Source organism: Macaca nemestrina, chromosome 7, assembly GCF_043159975.1.
Source record: "Macaca nemestrina isolate mMacNem1 chromosome 7, mMacNem.hap1, whole genome shotgun sequence".
In the NCBI taxonomy this organism is placed as follows: Eukaryota; Metazoa; Chordata; class Mammalia; order Primates; family Cercopithecidae; genus Macaca; species Macaca nemestrina.
In genome coordinates, this window is record NC_092131.1 from 159,035,797 (window position 1) to 159,061,961 (window position 26,165).

At 40.0% G+C, this 26,165-nt stretch overlaps 1 protein-coding gene across 4 annotated transcripts in view; it reads left to right on the top strand.

Moving 5' to 3' along the window:
* LOC105491520 (ubiquitin protein ligase E3 component n-recognin 1) overlaps window positions 1-26,165 on the top strand; it is a 155,979-nt gene that overhangs the window by 117,914 nt on the left and 11,900 nt on the right. For all 4 annotated transcript variants that reach the window (XR_011606125.1, XR_011606124.1, XM_011758032.3 and 1 more), the window contains 7 exons: window positions 637-733; window positions 6,661-6,728; window positions 7,733-7,883; window positions 13,990-14,077; window positions 18,652-18,785; window positions 20,549-20,657; window positions 23,964-24,020. Coding sequence is in view for 2 of the 4 variants with exons in the window: in XM_011758032.3 (XP_011756334.2) it covers window positions 637-733; window positions 6,661-6,728; window positions 7,733-7,883; window positions 13,990-14,077; window positions 18,652-18,785; window positions 20,549-20,657; window positions 23,964-24,020 (704 nt within the window). In the remaining 2 variants the exon portion in view is untranslated. The remainder of the gene's footprint in view (window positions 1-636; window positions 734-6,660; window positions 6,729-7,732; window positions 7,884-13,989; window positions 14,078-18,651; window positions 18,786-20,548; window positions 20,658-23,963; window positions 24,021-26,165) is intronic.

Here is a 26,165-nt window from a genome sequence, read left to right on the forward strand (position 1 = left end):
ACTTCAAAATCCTGATGTTTTCTATATTTTTCCTTCTCACTAATTTTGCACCATTATATAACATTGAGTATTAATGCTGACTTATCTCTGGATGAATCATCATACTGAATTCAAAAATAAAATTAAGCCATGACTCCTTGATGGGCAGATACTGACACTACTATAGGACTCTACTCCTGCCCCAGGCCTAAACCTTTTAACGTAGTGATCCTGGAAAACGGTACTAAAGAAATATGCGGAGTAGCCCTGGGGAAACAAAAGGGGTAACTGAGGTTGCCATCCCTTGCTTCCCATTTCCCTCTTATTTTTCTGACACCTGGCACAGAAGACTAGAAGACTTTTGGTCCACAGTGTGCTCAGCTCTGGGGAAGATGAATACTTTTTACATGAGAATTAAAATAATTATAGCTTTAATACCACTTTTTTATCAGAAAATCTGTTAGAAATTTAGCAAGGCCATAAAACCTTGTACAGGTATTAAGAATATCGTAATTTATTTGCAATGATATAAGGTATATAATGAGTCTGCAGCTAATTCCGACAAACTAGAGTTGGTTTTTACCAAACTCTTAAGTGAATGAGTTAGGTCTCTCATCTTTCCTCATCTTTTTATCTTCCCTCTCTTTTACAATCTAGCATAATGGTCTGAAAGCATTAATGCAGTTTGCAGTTGCACAGAGGATTACCTGTCCTCAGGTCTTGATACAGAAACATCTGCTTCGTCTTCTATCAGGTAGAGTCTTCTCTGAACTATTATTATGTATTGTATTATTTTTATGTCTTTTTCTATTGCATTTCTGGCAGTGTATTTCATTAGGAAACAACACATGCTACAATAATTTTGAGCTCTCAGTAATGAAATTTTACCACCTACAGAAGTCATGCAAAAAAACAGATAAACACGTAGCTGCCTCTGTAAAACTTGTGATCTTATTATTATTATTATTTTTGAGAGGGAGTTTCGCTCTTGTTACTGAGGCTGGAGAGCAATGGCGCGATCTCAGCTCACTGCAACCTCCACCTCACGTGTTCAAGTGATTCTCCTTTCCTTCCTCAGCTCTCTGAGTAGCTGGGATTACAGGCGTCCACAACCACGCCCAGCCAATTTTTGTATTTTTTTTTTTGTTTTTTTTTTTTAGCAGAGATGGAGTTTCACCATGTTGGCCAGACTGGTCTTGAATTCGTGTCCTCTGGTGATTCGCCTGCCTCCACCTCTCAAAGTGCTGGGATTACAGGTGTGAGCCACCACTCCCAGCCTTCATGACCTTATTTTTAAAATCTGTATTTTCCAAATATTTTCAACTTATGTTTCTTCTACCTACCTAGGTTATTGAACCAATGTCTACAACAACTAACATCCATGTATCCCCAATCCAATTAGAAAAGGGAGCAATGATGTGGATAGATCATTTTAAAATATGTTTAATTTTGTTTGTGGGTCAAATTCTTATGAAATAATGGAAATGCTACATTCAGTAATCTCAGAACTCAGTTCCATGCCCATTTCTTTGACAGGCTGGCTATAACAGCTAATCTTCTCAGATTCTGACAAGTTAGAAATTTACTAAGAGCTCATATGGTGATCTCAATTAGTATAAAAATAAAGTGAAGGATAAGTCATTACATAGCATTAGAATGATTTTGCTTTCCTTTTGGTTATCCGCATTTCCATCTGGGCATTTGAAGTCTACTGTAAGCTCCTCTGTACCCAAAGAGACCAGCCTTAAAGAGAGTTGTTTGTAAATCTATTTGTTCATAAGTCCCAATTGTCATGAGTAGGGTAGTTTCAGCATGCACTTCCCAGATATATTTCTGACAAATAAGAGTTATTCAGATTTTTAAGCTTTAAAGCCAGGCATAATTTTCTTGTAGCTAAACTAGCAGACATTTTTTTTTCCCCCAGCAAAATAGACCTACTTCTTTACCTTGAAAATCTATTGAAGCCAATAGTGTTTTTCCTTGTCAATCCCCACAAGCTTCTTAGGGAGCTCTTCCGAGCAGCTCTCTGCTCATCCTGTTGATGTGGAGATTCCACAACTCCTCCCAAGGCTGCCACTCAAGTTTTGTTAGAACTTCTGCCATGCTTAGCTTTTATATTTTCAAATTGACTTCCAGGTGTCTCCTGAATTGGCTTCATGCTAATAGAAATCTAATGTTGATACCGTTCCCCTAGTCACACACATAAAAGTTTTCCCTTCTTTCACTTACTTTTTTCTCTTCTTGGTCAGTTGCACAGGCCCAGAACCTTCCATATGTCACATGTGCCTGTCTTTGTTTTTAGGACCTCTTTCTGTTGAACAGTTTATCCTATTTGCATATCACTATTTTGTTTTTGTATTTTACTTTTTTGGTATCTCTTTCATTTCAGTCATTATTTAGATACTAATTCTTACAAATAGTTTCACTGTTTTTGCACTTATTACACATTATGGGATTTACAATGTTTAAAACAGCTTATTGCCCAGCATGGTAGCACATACCTATAATCCCAGCTACTCAGGAGCCTGAGGGGGCGGATCCCTTAAGCCCAGGAGTTTGACACCAGTGTAGGCAGTATAGTGAGACCTTGTCTCAAAAAAAGCACCAAACGAGACTAACATTATCACAGATGGGAGAGACTAAAATGATGGTGTATAATCTCTAATTAGCAATACTGGAGGAATTTCTGTAGTATAGCTTTATGCCTATATATTAAAGTTTTTCATAGGAACATTTATTAGAGGAGCATTTTTATTTGTAAGATGTTAGGGCTATCAGATATGTTCCTTGCCATTTTAATGCTTATGATTGAATTAAAGAAGCAGAACCTCTCTAAAAACAAACATAAAATAGCCAAATGCCAGATATGTGCTTCACTAATACACACTTCAAAAATTGAGACAAGTGGCTGGGTGCGGCAGATCATGAGGTCAGGAGATCGAGACCATCCTGGCTAACACGGTGAAACCCTGTCTCTACTAAAAATACAAAAAATTAGCCAGGCATGGTGGCGGGCGCCTGTAGTCCCAGCTACTTGGGAGGCTGAGGCAGGAGAATGGCGTGAACCCAGGAGGTAGAGCTTACAATGAGCCGAGATCACGCCACTGCACTCCAGCCTGGGTGACAGAACGAGACTCCATCTCAAAAAAGGAAAAAAAAAAAATTGAGACAAGGAAGAAATCACTTTGGGACTCTGCTGTTATCTCCTCTAACAGGGTAGGATTTGAATTGAGCCTTGAAGGGAGTACACACAATAGATAAATTGAGAGGAACAGAAGCTGCATTCCAAAAGACACAGGGTGCATTTGAACAAACACTGAGGAGGTAGGAAAGTATGTGATATGTTCAGGTAGACAGGTTTGATAGGAGTAATGGCATCTACAGATAGAGAAGCATGAAGTTTTTTTTAAATAAAATTACAGTGACTTAAATGCCCCAGCCATAAGTTTGAACTTTATTCTTTAGGTAATTGGAATTTTTTGAAATGTTTTGGACAATGGTATTCTGAGCTTAATTTGATATTGAATAGGTTGGATTGAAGGAGGGAAAAATTAGAGGTAACATATGCATCTGAATGTGGTAGCAGGAATTAGGGAAGACATTGGTGTGGGCTGGGTCAGGGGCAAGATTTTGAACTAAAATGAATAGCAAAAAAATTGAGAGAAATAAGGAAGTTCAGAATAGGAGCTATTTTCTACGTAAAGTGATGAGTATTGTTTTAGTATGTTGATTGCTGCAATAGCAGTAGGACAGGTCGGGTGCAATGGCTTACACCTGTAATCCCAGAACTTTAGGAAGCCAAGGTGAGCAGATCAGTTGAGCTCAGGAGTTCGAGACCAGCCTGGGCAACATGGTGAAACTCCGTCTCCACAAAAAACTTAGTAGGGTGTGGTGGTGCACACCTGCAGTCCTGGCTACTCGGGAGGCTGAGTCAGGAGTATCACTTGCACCCAGGTCAAGGTTGCAGTAAGCCTTGATCGTACTGTGCACTCCAGCCTGGGCAACAGAGAGAGACTTTATCTCTAAATGGATGGATTGATGGATAGATATATAGGACATACAATGCTCACTGCCATGTGCTATGACTTGTACTAGAATTTTTAAATAAAATCTCATTTCTAGTCACCATCCTTCAAGGAAATTATTCTCCCGATTTACAATGAGAAAACTGAGGCACAGGGAAGTTACATGACTTGCCCATGGTAATAAAACTAATAAGAAGTAGAACTAATATTTAAACCCAGACCTGACCATAAAGCCCATTATTTTCCCACTGTATCATGTAAACTTTGCCGAGGTGTTTAATTGTGCATAAAGGCTTGGCTTAACCCATAGATAAAATGAAAATATGCTTACCAAAATTGACTTTTGATTTCAAAAGAATTTTAAATATTTTTAGCAATCAGGAAAAGAAAAATCATTTTAAAACTGCCTGTAAGAAAAATTTGATGACACAAAGAGTATTCTTTTGGCTGAAAAGATGATGGAAATTAGGACAAGGGATCAGGAATGATTTAAATATTTTGAGTAAGCTGTAACATTGAGGAAAAAAATAAGACAGGTAGTATCATAGACATGCTAACTGAAATATCAGAAATATTACTAAAAGATAATTTGAGGAGATGGGACCTAGAAACAGCAAATAACTTGTCGAAGTCACATAGCTAGTTAACGTCAGAGCCCTGTGATCACTTTAGTTTGTTTTATGTAGCCAGTAGTAATAACTTTTATTGAGGGGTTACATATGCCAAGCTTGGACAAGTGCTTTAAATTCATATGTTGGCCTGGAGCGTGGCTCACACCTGTAATCCCAGCACTTTGAGAAGCCGAGGCAGGTGGACCTCTTAAGGCCAGGAGTTCAAGACCAGCCTGGCCAACGTGGCAAAACCCCATCTCTACTAAAAATAAAAAATAAAAAAATTAGCTGGGCATTGTGGCAGGTGCTTGTAATTTCAGCTACTTGGGAGGCTGAGGCAGGAGGATTGCTTGAACCTAAGAGGCGGAGGTTGTAGTGAGCCGAGATCATGCCACTATACTCCAGCCTAGGGAACAGAGTGAGATTCCATCTCAAAATAAAATACACAAATAATAAATTAATATGTTAATGAACCTCCCAACAAACTTGTATATACTGCGTGTAAACTTAAGAGAACTTAAGTCACCTGTCACTTGCCTATGACCAATAGTCACAACGAGTACTGGAAGCCGTTTTAGTCTGACTTCAAAGCCCCTGATCTTAACCTTTATGCTTTTTGTTTAGAATCTCGGGATTTGAGGTTAAGAAATTGATCTAGTCACATGGCCAGGCACGGTGGCTCATGCTTGTAATGCCAGTACTTTGGGGGACCGAGGCAGGTAGATCACCTGAGGTCAGAAGTTCGAGCCTGGTCAACATTGTGAAACCTTGTCTCTACTAAAAAAAAAAAAAAAAATAGAAACAATTGGTCGGGCACAGTGGCTCATGCCTATAATCCCAGCATTTTGGGAGGCCAAGGCGGGCGGATCATGAGGTCAAGAGATCGAGACCATCCTGGCCAACATGGTGAAACCCTGTCTCTACTAAAAATACAAAAATTAGCTGGGCATGGTGGCACGCGCCTGTGGTCCCAGCTACCCGGGAGGCTGGGGCAGGAGGATTGCTTGAACCCGGGAGGCAGAGATTCCAGTAAGCCAAGATTGTACCACTGCACTCCAGCCTGGTGATAAAGCGAGACTCCATCTCAAAAAAAAAAAAAAAAAAAAAAGGCATGGTGGCACATGCCTGCAATCCCAGCTACTCGGGAGGCTGAGACACAAGAATCGCTTGAACCTGGGAGGTGGAGGTTACAGTGAGCCGACATCATGCCACTGCACTCCTGCCTGGGTGAGAGAGCAAGACTCCATCTCAAAAAAAAGAAAAAAAAAAAAAGAAAGAAATTTAGTCTGAGGAGTCTTCTCTTCCTCATTTTTAAAAATAACAGCTTTATTTATGTAATGTTGAATCTTCTGAGCCGGAGTTCAGAACCAATACCTAGACCTACAGTAATTCATTCCCTCATTTTTATATAAACAAAACCATTCCTCTTGTCCTGACTTCTCAATTTCACTTCTTTGCCACTCTTGCTCTCACTTTTGGAATTACAGCTTTTCCTTAGGCATGGACCAGATTGGAAAGATAGTAGCTTTTGAGTCATTTGCATTTCCTCCAGATGACCAATCTACATAAACCATTCTCTAATTTTGTTCAGGAGGATCTTCTCCGTCCTCATTTCACCTACTCTGTTTTGCATGTTCTTTTCACTCCACAACCCCAATTTTGTTCACATATTATGTATCACAGAACACTTAGAAATGGAAGTCAGAGAAAACAAGTGATAGAGGTAACATTGTATAAAAGTAACTCTTCTCATTCATTCAACAAATATTTCTTTAACAATCTCTATATTTCAGTTGTCCTATTTCATGTGCCTTTTCCACCTAGATTTTACCTTTCAATGCTTAAACTGTATCCAAGTCTTTCTAGCAGCCTTTTCTCAGTTCAGTTTGTCTCATTATAGTTTCCATATCTCAAAGGTGTGACTTATTAGTTTCTGTGTTTTATAACCCTGTTACATGTTTGGTTTAGGTGTTTTTAGCTTGCATTTTATTTAACTACATTGCTATCTTACTGACTGAATTACATTAACTTTTTGTTTGTTTTAGTTGTTCTTCCTAACCTAAAATCAGAAGATACACCATGCCTTCTGTCTATAGATCTGTTTCATGTTTTGGTAAGTGTTCAGTAATTTTGTTTAAGTCACTCATGTTGATAATTTCTTGTACTTTCCTCATTCAAATTAATGCTCTTTGTTCAAGATTATAAATTATTGGTGTTTAATCTATGAAGTTTGGTCTCTCCTGTCCATTCTGTTTACATAGGTACAGATTTGATGGAGACCATCAAATTCATTTAAAAAAAAAAAAAAAGCACTTGAATTTGTAATAGGTCTTTTCCTGGTTGATTACATTAGTGGGTGTCTGTATAGACAAGCCTTTTCTAATTCATATTATGCTCCCCTTCTGGCCTTTTTCTTAAGTTGTATACATGATATACAGTCAATAACTGTGTGAGCTCTCTTAAAATCATTATTTGATGATAAGGACCAGATCATGGGTGTATCTAGGCTTCCTCAAAACACCTATGGATGGATGGCAACTGCCCTTAGTTTTTTGCAGAGATTTTCCATTCCTCTGATGATCTCATTCCTTCAAACCAAGTTCTGTAGAGAAAACAGTATTGAGATTGGGAGCATGGAGTTTATGGATGCAGGGTTAGCCAGCATCCTCATCCCTCATTATCTAGGCCTCTACCCAGTGGTCATCAACCCTGACTGTCTTTTAGAATCTCCTGAGGGACTTTGAAAAGAATGCTATTAACTGGACCATACCCCAAGAGATTTTCATTTGGTTAGACTAGGGTGAGGCCTCTGTGTCAGTATTGTTTTAAGAACTCCTGTAATGTTGAATCTTCTGAGTCAGAGTTCAGAACCACTACCTAGAACTACAATAAATAGACACAGCAAAGGGATAACCTATTTGGTGGTGACCATCGTCCTCCATTTATGGTACATTACATTCTAAGATATTCTATTGAATAAGTAAGAAAAATATGGTGTTTATTAAAAAACACACACACAAACAGTGTAGCATCTGATGCCCTTCACATTTAGTTATGACATTAATTTATGTTAGTCTTTTATCATTACCCATGTTGATGTCCATTTTTCTCTCACAGGTGGGTGCTGTGTTAGCATTCCCATCCTTGTATTGGGATGAAACTGTCGATCTGCAGCCTTCTTCAGTTAGTTCTTCCTATAACCACCTTTATCTCTTCCATTTGATCACCATGGCACACATGCTTCAGATACTACTTACAATAGACACAGGTAAGGTTTTCATCTGGGTATTGACTGTGAATAACATTTTGCCATGCTTTACTGGCAGAATTAATTGTGTTTGTGATTATATAATGTATTTCTAGGTTCTGTGTTACGTTTTTCATTGAATGATTATTCATCTGTTTTTTAATGGATACTATTTAAGCAAGGAAAGGTAGAATAAGCTGTGAAAAAGATAATTAGGTGAAACTACCTAATTAGCAACTGCTCTGCAGATATGCAGGGAGACCACTTGAACCTGCTTTTCCGTCTTTTTCAAATTCCTCGTCCTCGAGGTCTGTCCCTACATGAGTTTTTCAACCTTTTGATAAGGAGGTCCCTAAAACCATTCTTAATTCCTTCAGCTAAAATGATAGTACTTTCTTCCCCTTGTAGCATTTATCATTAGTATCTTGTTTTATAGTTATTTGTGGTTATATCTTATTGTTGTTCTGCTCCTTTCCCTGTTTCTTCTCTCTCTCTCTGCTCCTTTGTCCTCAGTGTAAGTTTCTTGATAATAGGAAACAATGAAATTTCAACATCTTCCCTTTAAAGCTGCAAGTATCTAGTAACCTTTGTTAAACCCAGTAAACACTCATGAAATGTCTTTTGAATTAATGTTCATTTGAAGATACATGAGTAATACAACATTATGGAATGATGATACAGTTGTTCTTTTAGAGTCTGGGTTTTAATAGGAAGCAAAGTCTGGGGGCTGGATGCAGTGGTTCATGCCTGTAATCCCAGTACTTTGGGAGGCCAAGGCAGGAGGATCCCTTAAGCTCAGGAGTTCAAGACCAGCTTGCGCAAGATGGTGAGACCCCATCTCTACAGATTTTTTTGTTGTTGTTGTTGTTAGCTGGGCATGCTGGTGGGCGTCTGTAGTCCCTGCTACTTGAGAGTCTGAGGTGGGAGGATCACTTGAGCCCAGGAGTTTGAGGCTGCAGAGAGCTGTGATTGCACCATGGCACTCCAGCCTGGGCAACAGAACAAGACCTCATCTCTTTAAAAAAGAAGGAAAAAAACCCAAAGCAAAATCTGATCCTGGATACCGGTGACCAATAAGGGCTACTGAAGATTCAGATAATCTAGAGGACGAACATAATTAAAGTGATGTCAGAATAAAATATGGCAAAAGTACATGTGCATTTACCCTGTGGTACACCGACTTCATTTCTAGGAATTTATCCCAAAGCTTTACCGGCAAAAATAGGAAATGATGCAAGCACAACATTATTTATTGTGTTATTTTTGGGATATCAAAAAACAAATAATTGAGCTGTCCATCAATGGGGGTTCGTTGAATTACCTATGATGTACCATATAATGTAATTCTATGCAGTTTTAAAAAGTAGTGAACAAGATCTGATATGAATTGATCTTTATGATGCAATAAGTTAAAAAAGTGAGGTACAGAATAGTGGTTATAGCATAGCATTTTTCTGTAGGGTATTTTATGAATATATGTGTTTATATACATTTTTGCTTATGTGTTTTATAAAAGAGACAATAGAGGCTGGGTGGTGACTTACGCCTATAATCCTAGCTCTTTGGCTGAGGCAGGCAGATCACCTGAGGTCAGGAGTTCGAGACCAGCCTGACCAACATTGTGAAATCCTGCCTCTACTAAAAATACAAAAATCAACTGGCGTGGTGGCAGGCATCTGTAATCCCAGCTAATCGGGAGGCTGAGGCAGGAGAATCACTTTAACCCAGGAGGCGGAGGTTGCAGTGAGCCGAGATCATGCCACTGTACTCCAGCCTCCCGATGAAAATCCATGCAGGTTATTATTGTGGATATCAACAAACTGATTCTAAAGTTTATGTGAGCCATGCCCAGTGGCTCATGCCTGTAATCACAGCCCTTTGGGAGGAGTTTGAGCCTGGGCAACATAGTGAGACTCTGTCTCTAAGAAAAAGTAAGAAAATTTGCTGGGCATGGTGGCACACGCCTATAGTCCCAGCCATTTGGGAGGCTGATGTGGAAGGATTGCTGTAGCCCAGGAAGTCAAGACTTCAGTGAGCTGGTATTGCACCACTGCAGTCCAGGCCAGGCAACAGAGCAAGACCCAGTCAATCAGAAAGTAAGTAATAAGTAAACAAACAAGTACATAAATAAATAAAGTTTATATGGAAAGACAAAAGTCCTAGAATAGCCAGCTCAGTATTGGAGGAGAAGAAAGTTGAGGGGCAGATACTACCCAACCTTAAGACTTACTATAAAGCTACAGTAATAAAGAGTGTGGTTGGCAAAAGATTAGACAAATAGATCAATAAAATATAAAAGAGAGCCCAGATACAGACCCACATAAATGTAGTCAACTGATCTTTGACATTTGAGCAAAGGATCAAAGGCAGTCTTTTCAGCAAATGGTGTTGGAACAAGTAGACATACATGTCCAATAAAATGAATCTAGACACAGACTTTACACCCTTCACAAAAATTAATTCACAAAGATCATAGACCTAAATGTAAAATGCAAAACTATAAAACTCCTACAAGATAACATAGGAGAAAACCTAGATGACCTTAAGTATGGAGATGACTTTTTAGATATAAAACCAAAGGCATAATCTGTGAGAGAAATAATTGATAGGCTGGACTTCATTACAATAAAATTAAAAACTTACGCACTGAAAGACAATGTCAAGAGAATGAGAGACAAGCCACAGTCTGGGAAAAAGTATTGCAAAAAACACTTCTGATGAAGGACTGTTATCCAAAGTATACAAAGAATTCTTAACATTCAACAGTAAGAAAACAAACTACCCAATTTTAAAATGGGCAATGAGGCTGGGTGCCGTGGTTTACGCCTGTAATCCCAGCACTTTGGGAGGCCAAGGTGGGCAGATCACTTCAGCCAGCAATCTGAGACCACCCTGAGCAACATGATGAATACCTGTCTGTACTAAAAATACCAAAATTAGCCTGGTGTGGTGTGCACACCTGTAGTCCCAGCTACTTGAGAAGCTGAGAGATAAGAATCAGTTGAACCCAGGAGGCATAGATTGCAGTGAGCTGATATCATGCCACTGCACTCCAGCCTGGCAACGGAATGAGACTTGGTCTCAAACAAACAAACAAACAAACAAAAAAAAAACAGGGCAATGAGCCAGGTGCGATAGCTCATGCCTGTAATCCCAACGCTTTAGGTGGCCAAGGTAGGAAGATTGCTTGAGCCCGGGAATTTGAGACTACTCTGGGCAACATAGCAAGATCCCATCTCTAAAAAATAAAGTGGCCAAAACACTTGAAAAGACACCTCACCACAGAAGATGTACAGATGATAAGTGATTGTAATGTTCAACATCTATATGCCATTAGGGAATTGCAAGTTAAAACAATGAGATACCACTATACACCTATTAGAATTGCCAAAATCTAAAACACTGACACCACCAAATGCTGGCAAGTATGTGGAGCAACAGGAACTCTCATTTGTTGCTGATGGGGATGCAAAATGGTACAGTCGCTTTGGAAGACAGCTTGACAGTTTCTCACAAAACTAAAACTAAATATACTCTTACCATGTGATCCAGCAGTCATGCTTCTTATATTTACCCAAATGAATTGAAAACTGAAGTTCACACAAAACTGTGCACAAGGATGTTTATAGCAGCTTTATTCATAATTGCCAAAACTTGGAAGCAACCAAGACATCCTTCAATAGGTGAGTGGATAAATAAATTACAGTATATCCAGAGAGTGGAAATATTATTCAGTGCTAAAAAGAAATGAGTTATTGGCCGGGCACAGTGATTTATACCTGTAATCTCAGCACTTTGGGAGGCCAAGATGGGTGGATCACCTAAGATCAGGAATTCAAGACTAGCCTGGCCAACATGGTGAAATCCCATCTCCACTAAATAAATACAAAAATTAGCCGGGCATGGTGGTGCACATCTGTAATCCCAGCTATTCAGGAGGCTGAAGCAGGAAAATTGCTGGAACCCAGGAGGCGGAGGTTGCAGTAAGCCAAGACTGCGCCACTGCACTCCAGCCTGGGTGACAGAACGAGACTCCATCTCAAAAAAATAAAAAAATAAAAAAACAAATGAGTTATCAAGGTGAAAAGATAGACAAAACTTAAATGCCTATGACTAGCTAAAATAACTCAATTTGTAAAGGTTGTATACTATATTAATCCAATGATATGACACTCTAGAGAAGGCAAAACTATAGAGTCAGTAAAAAGATTAGTGATTGCCAGGGGTAAGGGTGTTGGGGGAGAGCTGAATAGGCACAGCATAGAGGATTTTTAAGGCAGTAAAACTGTTCTGAAAAATACTACAGCGGTGCATACGTGTCATTATTACACATCTGTCCAAACTCATAGAATGTAAACACCAAGAATGAACCCTAATGTAAACTGTGGACTTTGGGTGATAATGATGTGGCAATGTAGGCTCATTGATTACAACAAGCGTACAACACTGGTGCCGAATGTTGATAGGTGGGGGATGTTGTATGTGCAGAGAGACAGAGGGAATCCTCTGTACTTTCTGCTCAATTTTGCTGTGAATCTAAAACTTCTCTTAAAAAATAAAGTGAGGCCGGGCGCGGTGGCTCAAGCCTGTAATCCCAGCACTTTGGGAGGCCGAGGCGGGTGGATCACGAGGTCAGGAGATCGAGACCATCCTGGCTAACATGGTGAAACCCCGTCTCTACTAAAAATACAAAAAACTAGCCGGGCGTGGTGGCGGGCGCCTGTAGTCTCAGCTACTTGGGAGGCTGAGGCGGGAGAATGGCGTGAACCCGGGAGGCGGAGCTTGCAGTGAGCCGAGATCACGCCACTGCACTCCAGCCTGGGAGACACAGCGAGACTCCGTCTCAAAAAAAAAAAATAAATAAATAAATAAAGTGTATTAACTAAAAAATAAAAATCTTATGGGTGTATGCATTTGTCCAACTCATGATCAAATAGAGCACTTGATATTCGTGCATTTAATTGCATGTAAAATTTACCTCAAATTTATAAAGAATCCCTTAGAATTATTGAACTCTTTTACATTTGAATTGAAAAAATCAGTATGAATTCATGATGTGTTTTTTAAAAGTATAGGAATAAAGAGATGTTATTTGGAAAATGGAAAGGACTAGCAGTATTCATTCAAGATATGATAAAATTACTGAGGGCAACTTGAATCGTGACCTTCCAGATGAATTAATACATAAACAAAAGCATTTTTAAAACAACAGAGCAGTACTCAAATGTGCTATAACTATACCTCTCAGCAAACTACAAGGTAGACATTTCTATATCAATTTTAATACAGTAATTCTGAAGTTCAGGGAACTTATGTAGCTTATCCAGAGCCTTAATGTAAGTGGGAGAGTTGACAGTTGCTGGAAAGGTTTAGGATGGTCCTTCTTAAGGATAGGTTGATGGAGGAAAATAATCTCACAAAGTTCCCTTTATGGGACCCTTTGCTTGAGCATGAAGGCAGGACAGACACCTACTTCCCTTTCTAGAGGTTGAATTTCTATCTGCTGCCTAAGATTCCTAGGAAACCAAAGCAGGTTGATAATTTATTTCCATGGTCATATTATGATGAAGTATTTACATGTTTAGCAAGTAAATATTAAACATCCATGTTCAGTGATTCTGCCCTGTTTGTTTCTCCAGCTAATATATAGATAAAGTTTACCTAACAACTTTAATATTCAGCATCAGCTACTTAGATTAAAAGCAGGTGGGGCTGGGCACAGTGGCTCATGCCTGTAATTCCAGCACTTTGGAAGAATGAGGCGGGTGGATCACTTGAGGTCAGGAGTTCAAGACCAGCCTGACCAACATGGTGAAACCCCATCCCTATTAAAAATACAAAATTAGCTGGGCATGGTGGCACATGCCTGTAGTTCCCAGCTACTCTGGAGGCTGAGGCAGGAGAATTGCTTAAATCCAGAAGGCGGCGGTTGCAGTGAGCCAAGATCATGCCATTGCACTCCAGCCTGGGCAACAAGAGCGAAACTCTGTCTCAAAAAAAAAAAAAAAAAAAGTAAAAACCTCAGTTGAATGAATCTACATTGTTTATCTTGGAACCATGAAATTAAAGTATAATTTATAAACTGAATAGCAAATACATAATTCATCTTGCAGAATTTCTTTTTCAGGCGTACCCCTTGCTCAGGTTCAAGAAGACAGTGAAGAGGCTCATTCCGCATCTTCTTTTTTTGCAGAAATTTCTCAATATACAAGTGGGTGAGTGAAAATCCATTAGTTCAGTCTATTGTAGTAATTCCATTTCTTGTTCAGTTGTTTGGCAGTGTAACACTTGAATCATTTAAATTCTAGTTTAAAAATAATCAGTTATTCCCTAGGTCGTCTTCTGAGGTTTTTATGGTTTTAGGTCTTACATTTAAATCTTTAATCCATCCTGAGTTAATTTTTGTATAAAGTGTAAGGAAGGGGTCTAGTTTCAGTTTTCTGCATATGGCTAGACAACACCATTTATTAAATAGGGAATCCTTTGCCCATTGCTTGTTTTTGTTAGGTTTGTCAAAGATCAGTTGGTTGTAGATGTGTGGTGTTATTTCTGAGGCCTCTGTTCTGTTCCATTGGTCTATATATCTGTTTTGTACCAGTACCATGCTCTTTTGGTTACTGTGGCCTTGTAGTATAGTTTGAAGTCAGGTAGCGTGATACCTCCAGCTTTGTTCTTTTTGCTTAGGATTGTCTTGGCTATACAGGCTCTTTTTTGGTTCCATATGAAATTTAAAGTAGTTTTTTTCTGATTCTGTGAAGAAAGTCAATGGTAGCTTGATGAGGATGGCATTGAATCTATAAATTACTTTGAGCATTATGGCTATTTTCACTATATTGATTCTTCCTATCTATGAACATGGAATGTTTTTCTATTTGTTTGTGTACTCTCTTATTTCCTTGAGCAGTGGTTTGTAGTTCTCCTTGAAGAAGTCCTTCACATTGCTTGTAAGTTGTATTCCTAGGTATTCTGTTTGTAGCAATTGTGAATGGGAGTTTGCTCATGATTTGGCTCCCTGTTTGTCTATTATTGGTGGATAGGAATGCTTGTGATTTTTGCACATTGATTTCGTATCCTGAGACTTTGCTGAAGTTGCTTATCAGCTTTGGGAGTTTTGGGGCCATTCAAGACATAGGCATGGGCAAAGACTTCGTCACTAAAACACCAAAAGCAATTGCAACAAAAGCCAAAATGGACAAATGGGATCTAATTAAACTACAGAGCCACTGCACAGCAAAAGAAACTATCATCAGAGTGAACAGGCAACCTACAGAACAGGAAAAAATTTTTGCAATCTATCCGTCTGACAAAGGGCTAATACCCAGAATCTACAAGTAACCTAAACAAATTTACAAGAAAAAAACAAACAACTCTATCAGAAAGTGGGTGAAGGATATGAACAGACACTTTTCAAAAGAAGACATTTATGTGGTCAACAAACACAAAAAAGCTCATCATCACTGGTCATTAGAGAAATGAAAATCAAAACCTCAATGAGATACCATTTCACACCAGTTAGAATGGTGATCATTAAAAAGTCAGGAAACAATAGATGCTGGAGAGGGTGTGGAGAAATGGGAACACTTTTACACTCTTGGTGGGAGTGTAAATTCAACCATTGTGGAAGACAGTGTGGTGATTCCTCAAGGATCTATAACTAGAAATACCCTTTGACCCAGCAATCCCATTACTAGGTATATACCCAAAAGATTATAAATCATGCTGCTGTAAAGACACATGCACACATGCTTATTGCAGCACCATTCACAATAGCAAAGACTTGGAACCAACCCAAATGCCTATCAATGTTAGAGTGGATAAAGAAAATGTGGCACATACACACCATGGAATACTATGCAGCCATAAAAAAGAATGAATTCATGTCTTTTGCAGGGACATGGATGAAGCTGGAAACCATCATTCTCAGCAAACTAACACAGGAACAGAAAGCCAAATGCCGCATGTTCTCACTCATAAGTAGGAGTTGAACAGTGAGAACACATGGGCACAGGGAGGGGAACATCACACACCAGGGCCTGTCAGGGGCTGGGGGAAAAGGGGAGGGATAGCATTAGGAAAAATACCTAATGTAGATGACGGGTTGATGGGTACTAGCAAACCACTACCATGGCACATGTATACCTATGTAACAAACCTGCACATTCTGCACATGTATCCCAGAACTTAAAGTATAATAAAAATAATAATAATAATCAGTTATGAAGCTAGGTGCAATGGTTCATGCATGTAATCCAAACACTTTTAGAGGCCAAGGCAGGAGGATCACTTGAGCCCAGGAGTTTGAGACCACCCTTGGTAACATAACAAGACCCTGTCTCTCTATTAAAAAAAAAAAAAAAAAAATTCTGTTAAGGGCTTTTAGCATGACTTTGTTTGCTACAGGATAGGCTTACAGTGAAGAAAACTCATTTTGATGATTTTACTTTGAACTAAAAGATAGTAGGTTGGAATAACAGCTACCCACTTATTTCTGAGACTGAAATAAGTCAACACATCTTTACTTTTGTAAACTGGTCTGGAAGCATAGCCAAAAGATGATTGGATTTTAACAAAAGGAGTATTTAGAATTAAAATAAATGTAGAAAATGGAAAATAGGTTGTCCTTTTACAGTGATCCATACAATTGATGCACTCAGTGCTTGCATGTAGTTACAGGTTAAGGTTCTTATGAGTAATATGGAAAATACACTGGCATTTGTATTTTAATATGCATGTAATACATACATAACATACAATATGTACATATATTGTGTAACATAGTTATGTAATACATATATAATTTATACATATATTCTTAATATATAGTTAAAATCTTATGTGTATTTAACCTTTGTGTAGAGGTTATAGTAGGAGTACGATGGGCGTACTCTGCTGAACTACATCTGCTGCCAAGTTCCCTTCATCAGTCATCTTTACCAGTCTTTTTTATTTTTTTTTAAGTTAATAGATTTTGTTTTTTAGAGGCATTTTAAGTTTACAGAAAAATTGAGCAGAAAGTATAAAAAGTCACCATTTGGCCGGGCGCGGTGGCTCAAGCCTGTAATCCCAGCACTTTGGGAGGCCGAGATGGGTGGATCACGAGGTCAGGAGATCGAGACCATCCTGGCTAACACGGTGAAACTCCGTCTCTACTAAAAAATACAAAAAACTAGTCAGTCGGGTGAGTTGGCGGGCGCCTGTAGTCCCAGCTACTCGGGAGGCTGAGGCAGGAGAATGGCGTAAACCCAGGAGGTGGAGCTTGCAGTGAGCTGAGATCCGGCCACTGCACTTCAGCCCAGGCGACAAAGCGAGACTCCGTCTCAAAAAAAAAAAAAAAAAAGTCACCATTTGCTCCCTCCACCCACCAGTTCCTGTATTATTAATACCTTGCATTAGGGAGGTACCATTTGTTACAATTGACTAACCAATATTAATACATTATGATTCACTCAAGTTCATAATTTACATAAGGTTCGCTTTACAGTATCATACAGAATAGTTTAACTGCCATACACATCATTAGTCAATCTTAATATAGAAACTAGGAAATGATTAATTTCGTTTTAGCTAACAAGTTGCTTTGGTTAGTTATTGATAAATTTTTTTTCTCCACATTTCTTTACAAGGTTTTAATATAAACAAACCAAAAAAAAGGAAGCTTTAGTTACCTTTAAGTTTTATGTTGAAGAATATATTTTAGGCCAGTCATGGTGGCTTATACTCATAATCTCAGCACTTTGGGAGACTGAGGTAGTCGGATTGCTTGAGCCCAGGAGTTCGAGATCAGCCTGAGCAAGATAGTGAGACCTTGTCTCTACTAAAAAAAAACAAAAACAAAAACAAAAAAAAAACTAGTCGAGCATGGTGACTCACACCTGTAATCCCAGCACTTTGGGAGGCTGAGGCAAGCGGATCACCTGAGGTCAGGAGTTCGAGACCATCCTGCCAACATGTTGAGACCCCCGTCTCCACTAAAAATACAAAAAATTAGGCGTGGTGACGTGTGCCTATAGTCCCAGATACTCAGAAGGCTGAGGCAGCAGAATCACTTGAACCTGAGAAACAGAGGTTGCAGTGAGCCCAGATTGCGCCACTGCACTCCAGTCTGGGTGACAGAGCAAGACTCCATCTCAAAAAATAATAATAATAAAAATTAAAAAATAAAGAGTATACCTATTTTAGAGTCAAGTTCCTTTAAAGTAGATTTTTTGGTTGCCTCTTCGTTTTTGTTTTGCTTTTGTTTTTTATCGCCACCTAGGAAAAAGAAGAGTAGTTCCTTGCCTTAAAAATCCATGTGGTAAAAAATGTAAGATTTGTGATTTTCTTGAGGAAATTATTAGGAGATTTAAACACTGAAACTATTAGCTACTCAAATTTTTTTTTTTTTTTTTTTGAGTTGGCGTCTCGCTCTGTTGCCCAGGCTAGAGTGCAGTGGCACAATTTCAGCTCACTGCAGCCTCGGCCTCCTGGGTTCAAGCAGTTCTCCCGCCTCAGCCTCCCGAGTAGCTGGGATCACAGGTGCCTGCCACCACGCCCGGCTAATTTTTGTACTTTCAGTAGAGACTGGGGTTTTGCCATGTTGGCCAGGCTGGTTGAACTCCTGACATCAGGTGATCCGCCTGCCTTGGCCTCCCAGAGTGCTGGGATTGTATTTTCTTTTAAATATTTAAAAATTGCATGGATAATAAATTACCTAAATGTTTAACTTTGTATTTGAAAAGGGGGATATGTTTAAATCTAGGACTTTAGTCTAATATGTATTCTGTTATCTTCTGGAATTATTGTCTCTTAGCTGCATTGGGTGTAGTATCCCTGGCTGGTATTTGTGGGTCTCACTGAAGAATGGCATCACCCCTTATCTTCGCTGTGCTGCATTATTTTTCCACTATTTACTTGGGGTAACTCCGCCTGAGGACCTGCATACCAGTAAGTAGAAAAATGAAATCACGGAGTGGAAAATGGGAGATTTTCTTTGTTGTTATCTTCAAGCTCATGAATACAAGGTTAAAGCAGACAAAACCATTTCTCCTCTCCCCATTTCTTTCATGTGTGTTCACTTCAAACATGAGCCCTGGTGTAGGTTAAAGGTGAGGCCAAAAAGTCTATTAGCTTTTTAATCTGCAAGACCTACTCTTAGCTCCTATCTATGTATAGGTTATATGCTTGAGCTTATAAAATACCTGCATGCAGAATATAACTGATAGGCTATACAAGAAATTAGAAACACTGGTTGTCTTTAGAGAAGAGAACTGTTTGGCTATAGGAGGAAGACTTTACTATGTACTCTGTTATTTAAATTGTGGACATATAGGCCAGGTGTGGTGGCTCACGCCTATAATCCCAACATTTTGGGAGGCCGAGGTAGGTGGATCACTTGAAGTCAGGAGTTCAAAACCAGCCAGTCCAACATGGTGAAACCCTGTCTCTACTAAAAGTACAAAAAAATTAGCTGGGCATGGTGGCATATGCCTGTAATTGCAGCTACTCGGGATGCTGAGGTGGGAAAATCACTTGAACCCAGGAGGTGAAGGTTGCAGTGAGCCGAGATTGCACCACTGCACTCCAGCCTGGGCGACAGAGCAAGGCTGTCTCAAAAAAAAAGTACATGTAACTACATTAAAGAATGAAAGTGCTGCTAGGAAAGGCCTACTGGAACCAACTGAGGCCATGTATATTTAAGCAAGAGGATCACCTTCTCATTTACTTGCCTCTAAATCTAGACCAAAGTAGGGAAGCCTTCCTGTGGCTTTGTATGGGTGAAAATCAGAATGTTTATATGATTTTGGAAGAGTCATCAAAACTGCTCAGAGATTCTTCCTTTTGTCCTTTGAGAATAAGCTGACCAGGTTACCGTTACTGGCTATCAACTTCTTTATCTTGAACTCAGTTCAGTAGGGTTTATCTGATCTAGATTTTTCATGGTCTTTTATAAAATAGGAGTCCACTTTCCAAGTAATTGCCAGCACAGATCTGTTGTTTGCTCACATACAAAAAAGTCATGTATTTATCTCATGGGTGCTACAGTACAGTTGTGAGTGAAATAAAGTCGTTTTTATTGGGAGGAATCCAATTATAAACAAATAGAGAAATAGATATATAATGTAATGTCAAATGCTGATAAATGTTGCAAGGCAGAATGAAGCAGTTCAGGGATAGAGAGGGTATTGGGGCCAGAGTGGGGAACTCTCCGAGCTAGTTTTCATAGAATGCTTCTATGTGAGGAGACATTGAGCAAACAGCTGCATAGATGGGGTTGAGTTGGACAGACAGTTGAAGGAAGAATATTCCTAAGTAGAAGAAGTTATAAATGTCAAGGCTTTGTTTGATGTAGTCACAGAATTGCAGAGAGATGAGTATGGCTGAAGCCTAAGGAGAGGGTAACAGGAGATGAGGTCTAAGCAGCAACCAGGGGCAGCTCACAAAGGGCCTTTGGGCCACCATAGGGACCTTGTATTTTATATTAAGTGTGGTTTATACATTAGAGCCATCTGATCAGGAGAGTGACTGAATACAATTTATGTTTTAAAAAAATCACTGTGACTTATTTGCTACCCATGGTTTTATAGAATAAGCAATATACCCTCTATAAGGAGAGTATAGAAATGAGCATAAACAGTGAAGAAACTCTAATAACAGACTGACCAGGTAAGAATAATGTGCTTATTAAATGTATTTTTATTCTCTTGCAGATTCTGCAGAAGGAGAGTACAGTGCACTCTGTAGCTATCTGTCTTTACCTACAAATTTGTTCCTGCTCTTCCAGGAATATTGGGATACTGTAAGGCCCTTGCTCCAGAGGTACTATGGGGGTAAAATGTCGTTGTTGGGTTATTATACAATTTGAAATTTTAAAATTATAATTACTTGCAAAGCTTTTAGTTTGATTAGCATTGATTAAAGGGGTGGCAAAAGTATAGGAGATTCCTAAGTTATACACTTAAGAAGTGGGGATAAGATCAACAGCCATAGGCGGTGGAATGTCTGCTGACTCCACTATAACTGTCATTCATTTTATTTGCTTTCCCTGCAGCTGGTGTCTCATCTGTTTTAAATTGGGGGTGGGGGATGGGGATTTTGCTAGCAGGCATAAAGTCACAATTAGTATCAAAAGAACCCAAATTGGAGCTGTATCCAAAATAGGAGCACATCTCACGTGGTAGCACATGTATCAGGAGAGTGACTGAGAAAAGAAGGAAGGTCATTTGGTAGATCAAAAAAAAATACTTCAGTTAAACTTCCAAGAGAGAAATGTGTCCCTCTTTCGGAAAAACTTTCTACCCCATTAGTTACTGGCCCTCTTGTTCATTATCAATGCTCCTAACCTCCAATCTCCTTACCCTATCTTTGCCTGCACCATTTTCCATCATTCTTATAATCAGCTCTCACTGTATGACTTTTCTTGCCCATCATTTCCTTTATTCTCCTTACTTTCTACCTTTTTCTTTAATCATTATCTTTTTTTTTAATACCCAAGTCAGTATTTGTGTGAATGTTGGCTTCTGTCTCCTACCACCCTTCTTGTGCAGTGGTTCTCTGTATTGGGTTCTTTTCTTTGCTTCCTCTTTTCTCTTGGGATATTCTGATCTCTAGTGTGATCAAAATGAATTCAGAAAATCAGCATCACGCTTTGTGTTAAGTACAAGGTTGAACTAATTTTACTTTTATATTCTTGGAGTACATAAGTTTTAATTGCTATTCTAGTTTAGTCAACTATTTAAAAATCACACATTGGAACAGGAAGTCCTTGCCCTCTGTATCTTTCCAGACCCTCCTTGTCTGAAAGTCTTTTCTCATCCTTTGCCCTATGTTGCAGGAAAATGACCCTGGGAATTTCCCATTCTACCTTGTCAGCTGGCTTCTACATGGGTTCAGCCAGTGGGAGGGGAGGCACTGGCAAGATTTTGGTGGCCAGGAGAAAGGGAAGCCCCAGTGTTGGCCAGGCGCATTGGCTCATGCATGTAATCCCAGCACTTTGGGATTTCAAGGCAGGTGGATCACCTGAGGTCAGGAGTTTGAGACCAGCCTGGCTAATGTGGTGAAACCCTGTCTCTACTAAAACTACAAAAATTAGCCAGGCGTGGTGGCAGGTACCTGTAATCCCAGCTACTCGGGAGGCTGAGGCAGGAGAATCGCTGGAACCCAGGAGGCGGAGGTTGCAGTGAGCTGAGATCTCACCACTGCACTCCAGCCTGGGTGATAGAGCAAGACTCCGTCTCCAAAAAAAAAGAGAGTGGCCCCAGTTCAGGCTACCTCTCTCTGTCTTGTGGGGCATCTCTGGCGGTGACTGCAGCTCTTGTCTGGCTCCAGTTCCCACCAGACAAGCCTACTGCAATTCCAGCATCCACTGGTGTCCCTAGCCTCTGGGCTCCATGATACTGCTGTTTCTTTTTGTTCCTCCAGCCTAGGGTAGTGGTGATCTTTAGTTTGCCTGGCCTTTTTGTCTCATGGTTGACTTCTTAGCCCTTCTGTCACTTTTATTACCAACTCCTGTTAAATTCTCTCTTGTTTAAATACTTAGAATGGTTTCTGTTTTTCTAGTAAGACCTTGGTTGATATAGTCTTTAAAAAATAAATGAAAAAGAGAAGGAAAAATAATTAGACACAACAAAGAAAGAGAAGAAAGAAAGGGAGAAGAAAAGGGGCAAAATGATAAATATAAAAAGATAAATATAAGGCCAGGCGCAGTGGCTCACACCTATAATCCCAGCACTTTGGGAGGCCTAGGCGGGTGGATCACGAGGTCAGGAGTTTGAGACCAGCCTGGCCAACATAGTGAAACCCCATTTCTACTAAAAATACAAAAAAAAAATTTAGCTGGGCATGGTGGCACACGTCTGTAGTCCCAGCTACTCGAGAGGCTGAGGCAGGAGAATTGCTTGACTCTGGAGGCGAAGGTTGCAGTGAGCCAAGACCACGCCATTGCACTCCAGTCTGGGCAACAGAGGTAGACTCCATCTCAAAAAAACAAAAAGGATAAGTATAGAAAGAGGAACATAGGGCTGAGCACAGTGGATCACACCTGTAATCCCAGCACTTTGGGAGGCCAAGGCAGGGGAATCACCTGAGGTCAAGAGTTCAAGACCAGCCTGGCCAACAAGGTGTGAAACCCTGTCTCTATTTAAAAAAAAGAAATACAGAAATTAGCTGGGCGTGGTGGCACATGCCTGTAATTCCAGCTACTTGGGAGACTGAGGCAGGAGAATCGCTTGAACCTGGGAGGTAGAGGTTGCAGTGAGCTGAGATCGTGCCACTGCACTCCAGCCTGGGTGACAGAGCGAGACTCCATCTGAAAAGAAAAGAAAAGAGGAACATAAGCCGCACAGTGGCTCGTATGTACGTAATCTCAGCACTTTGGGAAACCAAGGCAGGCTGATCACCTGAGTTCAGGAGTTTGAGACCAGCCCAGCTAACGTGGTGAAGCCCTGTCTCTACTAAAAAATACTAAAATATTTATTTTAAAAATAAAATTTATTTAAAAAATATTTTTAAAATATTAATTTATTTAAAAAATAAAAATACTCTCTACTAAAAATTTAACTGGGCATGGTGGTATGTGCCTGTAGTCCCAGCTACTGAGGAGGCTGAGGCAGGAGAATCACTTGAACCCAGGAGATGGAGATTGCAGTGACTGGAGATCACCATTGCACTCCAGCCTGGGTGACAAGAGCAATACTCCATCTCAAAAAAAAAAGAAAGGGAAATATAGAAAGAAGGGGCAGAAAGAATTGAAGAGAATGGCAAGGCTGGGCACAGTGGCTAACGTCTGTTATCCCAGCACTTTGGGAGGCTGAGGCGGGCAGATCACTTGAGGTCAGGTGTTTGAGACCAGCCTGGGAAACTTCATCTCTGCTAAAAATACAAAAACTAGCCAGGTGTGGTGGCGGGCGCCAGCTACTTGGGAGGCTGAGGCAGGAGAATTGCTTGAACCTAGGAGGCAGAAGCAGTGAGCCAAGATTGCTGCCACTGCACTCCAGCCTGGGTGAAAGCGTGAGACTCCATCTCAAAAAAAAAAAGAAAAAAAAAGAAGATAACAATGGCTTGTTGACAAATCATGCACCGAAGCTGTGATAATCCATTTGTCTTTTCTCTTGGCTCCACATACAGGTGGTGTGCAGATCCCGCCTTACTAAACTGTTTGAAGCAAAAAAACACCGTGGTCAGGTTGGTTTTACTGCTTAATCCTTTCTCCCTCATCCACAAGTTGTGTTTCCTAAAGTAGTTGGTTTGTTGAGCATGCTTTCTAGTCTGCTTTCTTCATTCTCACTCAGTACAGTGTTCCTGACTTCTGTTAGGTCTTTGCCAGAAATCAGGTTCTTCCTACAAATGTTTTTTTCTTGGAATGACTGTCCTTTTCCTCTTAGATTATTAGAAGCCCGCAGTTCCTCTTGAGAGAATCTTTTTTAAGCTAGCACGTGCCTGTCAAAAGGCAAAGGTGGAGGAGGCATCATGGAGCTGTTGGTATATGAACTTCAGAAGGTGGTGGTTTACAGTATTTCTTTTTTTTTTTTTTTTTTTTTGAGACGGAGTCTCGCTGTGTCTCCCAGGCTGGAGTGCAGTGGCGTGATCTCGGCTCACTGCAAGCTCCGCCTCCCGGGTTCACGCCATTCTCCGGCCTCAGCCTCCCAAGTAGCTGAGACTACAGGCGCCCGCCACCACGCCCGGCTAGTTTTTTGTATTTTTAGTAGAGACGGGGTTTCACCGTGTTAGCCAGGATAGTCTCGATCTCCTGACCTCGTGATCCACCCGCCTCGGCCTCCCAAAGTGCTGGGATTACAGGCTTGAGCCACCGCGCCCGGCCTACAGTATTTCTATAAGCCACTTTTGTTTTTGATTTTTTTTTTTTTAAAGAATAAAGCAAGATATACATAGAACTATATCCTTTTTCCTTCCTATTTATGTCCTTAGAAAGTACCCAAAAAACTTTTCTTTAGCCCTCCTATCTCCCTTAAGTTATGGCTCTAACAAAACCTACCTCTTTCTTAAGTACTAATTTAAATGCCACCTCCTCCATGAAGCCTCCCCTAATATATTCTCTCTCATAAGTGTCCACTTATTTGCGCCCAGAATAACTGACCAATAAGAACTGCACGCTTATCTTCTTTGTATACCCTCCCAGGGCCTGTCTGGTATTGTATACGGTGTCTGGTTTTATTCCCTTGAATCACATCTATAAACAAGTGGAGGAATTGACTCTTGGCTTTAAATACCAACACTAGTACCATTTTCCTGTGGATAAAACAAACATGAAGACAGTATACATTTGCCTTCTTTCCTTATCTTCTGTCACCCTGGAACTCCTTTCACCCCCACTGTGCATGTGCATATGCTGCTTTCACTTGTAGCACATCTTTAGAGATTTAGTGACCAGATTCAGCCCCTGTGCTCAGATGGAGCAGGAGTCACTCATAAGAAAAGATCTTCGAGTAAAGAAACGAGAAGTTTAAGATATGAATACATATTTTTGGACTGTTAATCTCACAAAATTTTTCCTTTATTTCAATTCACTGTATACCTTTTATACATCTGCTATTTACCCAGCATGGTACTGAAATACTCTGGAAAATTTAAAAGAGGTAACATAGCTTTTGGTCATGAGTAATCTATAATCTAGTTATCAACATAAAACTTAGGACATTATAACATAAAGTATAATGATATATGGAATATACCATTAGTGCTATAGAAATTTAAAGAGGAAAAGATTGTTAATGAGGCAAGGTTAGTCTTAGAGATCATTTTTAGCTGAGTATAGAAATAATTATAAAATTTAAGCCAGGCAGAGTAGCGTGTACCTGTACTCAGGAGCCTGAGACAGGAGTATTGCTTGAGCCCAGGAGTTCAGGGCAAGCCTGGGCAACAGAGTGAACACTGTCTCTAAAAAAACAAACAAAAAAGTGTCTGGGTTTTTCAAATAAATGTTATGGTTGCACTAAATATAGACAACTGAGTTGAAGATGAAAAGAATTACAGAATTTAAATTGATTGGGGCCAGGTGCCGTGGCTCACACCTGTAATCCCAGCACTTTGGGAGGCCGAGGTGGGCGGATCACCTGAGGTCAGGAGTTCAAGACCAGCCTGACCAATGTGATGAAACCCTGTCTCTACTAAAATACAAAAATTAGCTGGACATGGTGGCAGGCGCCTGTAATCCCAGCTACTTGGGAGGCTGAGACATGAGAATCGCTTGAACCCAGGAGGCAGATGTTGCAGTGAGCTGAGATTGCACCATTGCACTCCAGCCTGGGGGACAGAGTGAGACTCTGCCTTCAATAAATAAATAAATAAATTGATTGATTGATTGAGGTT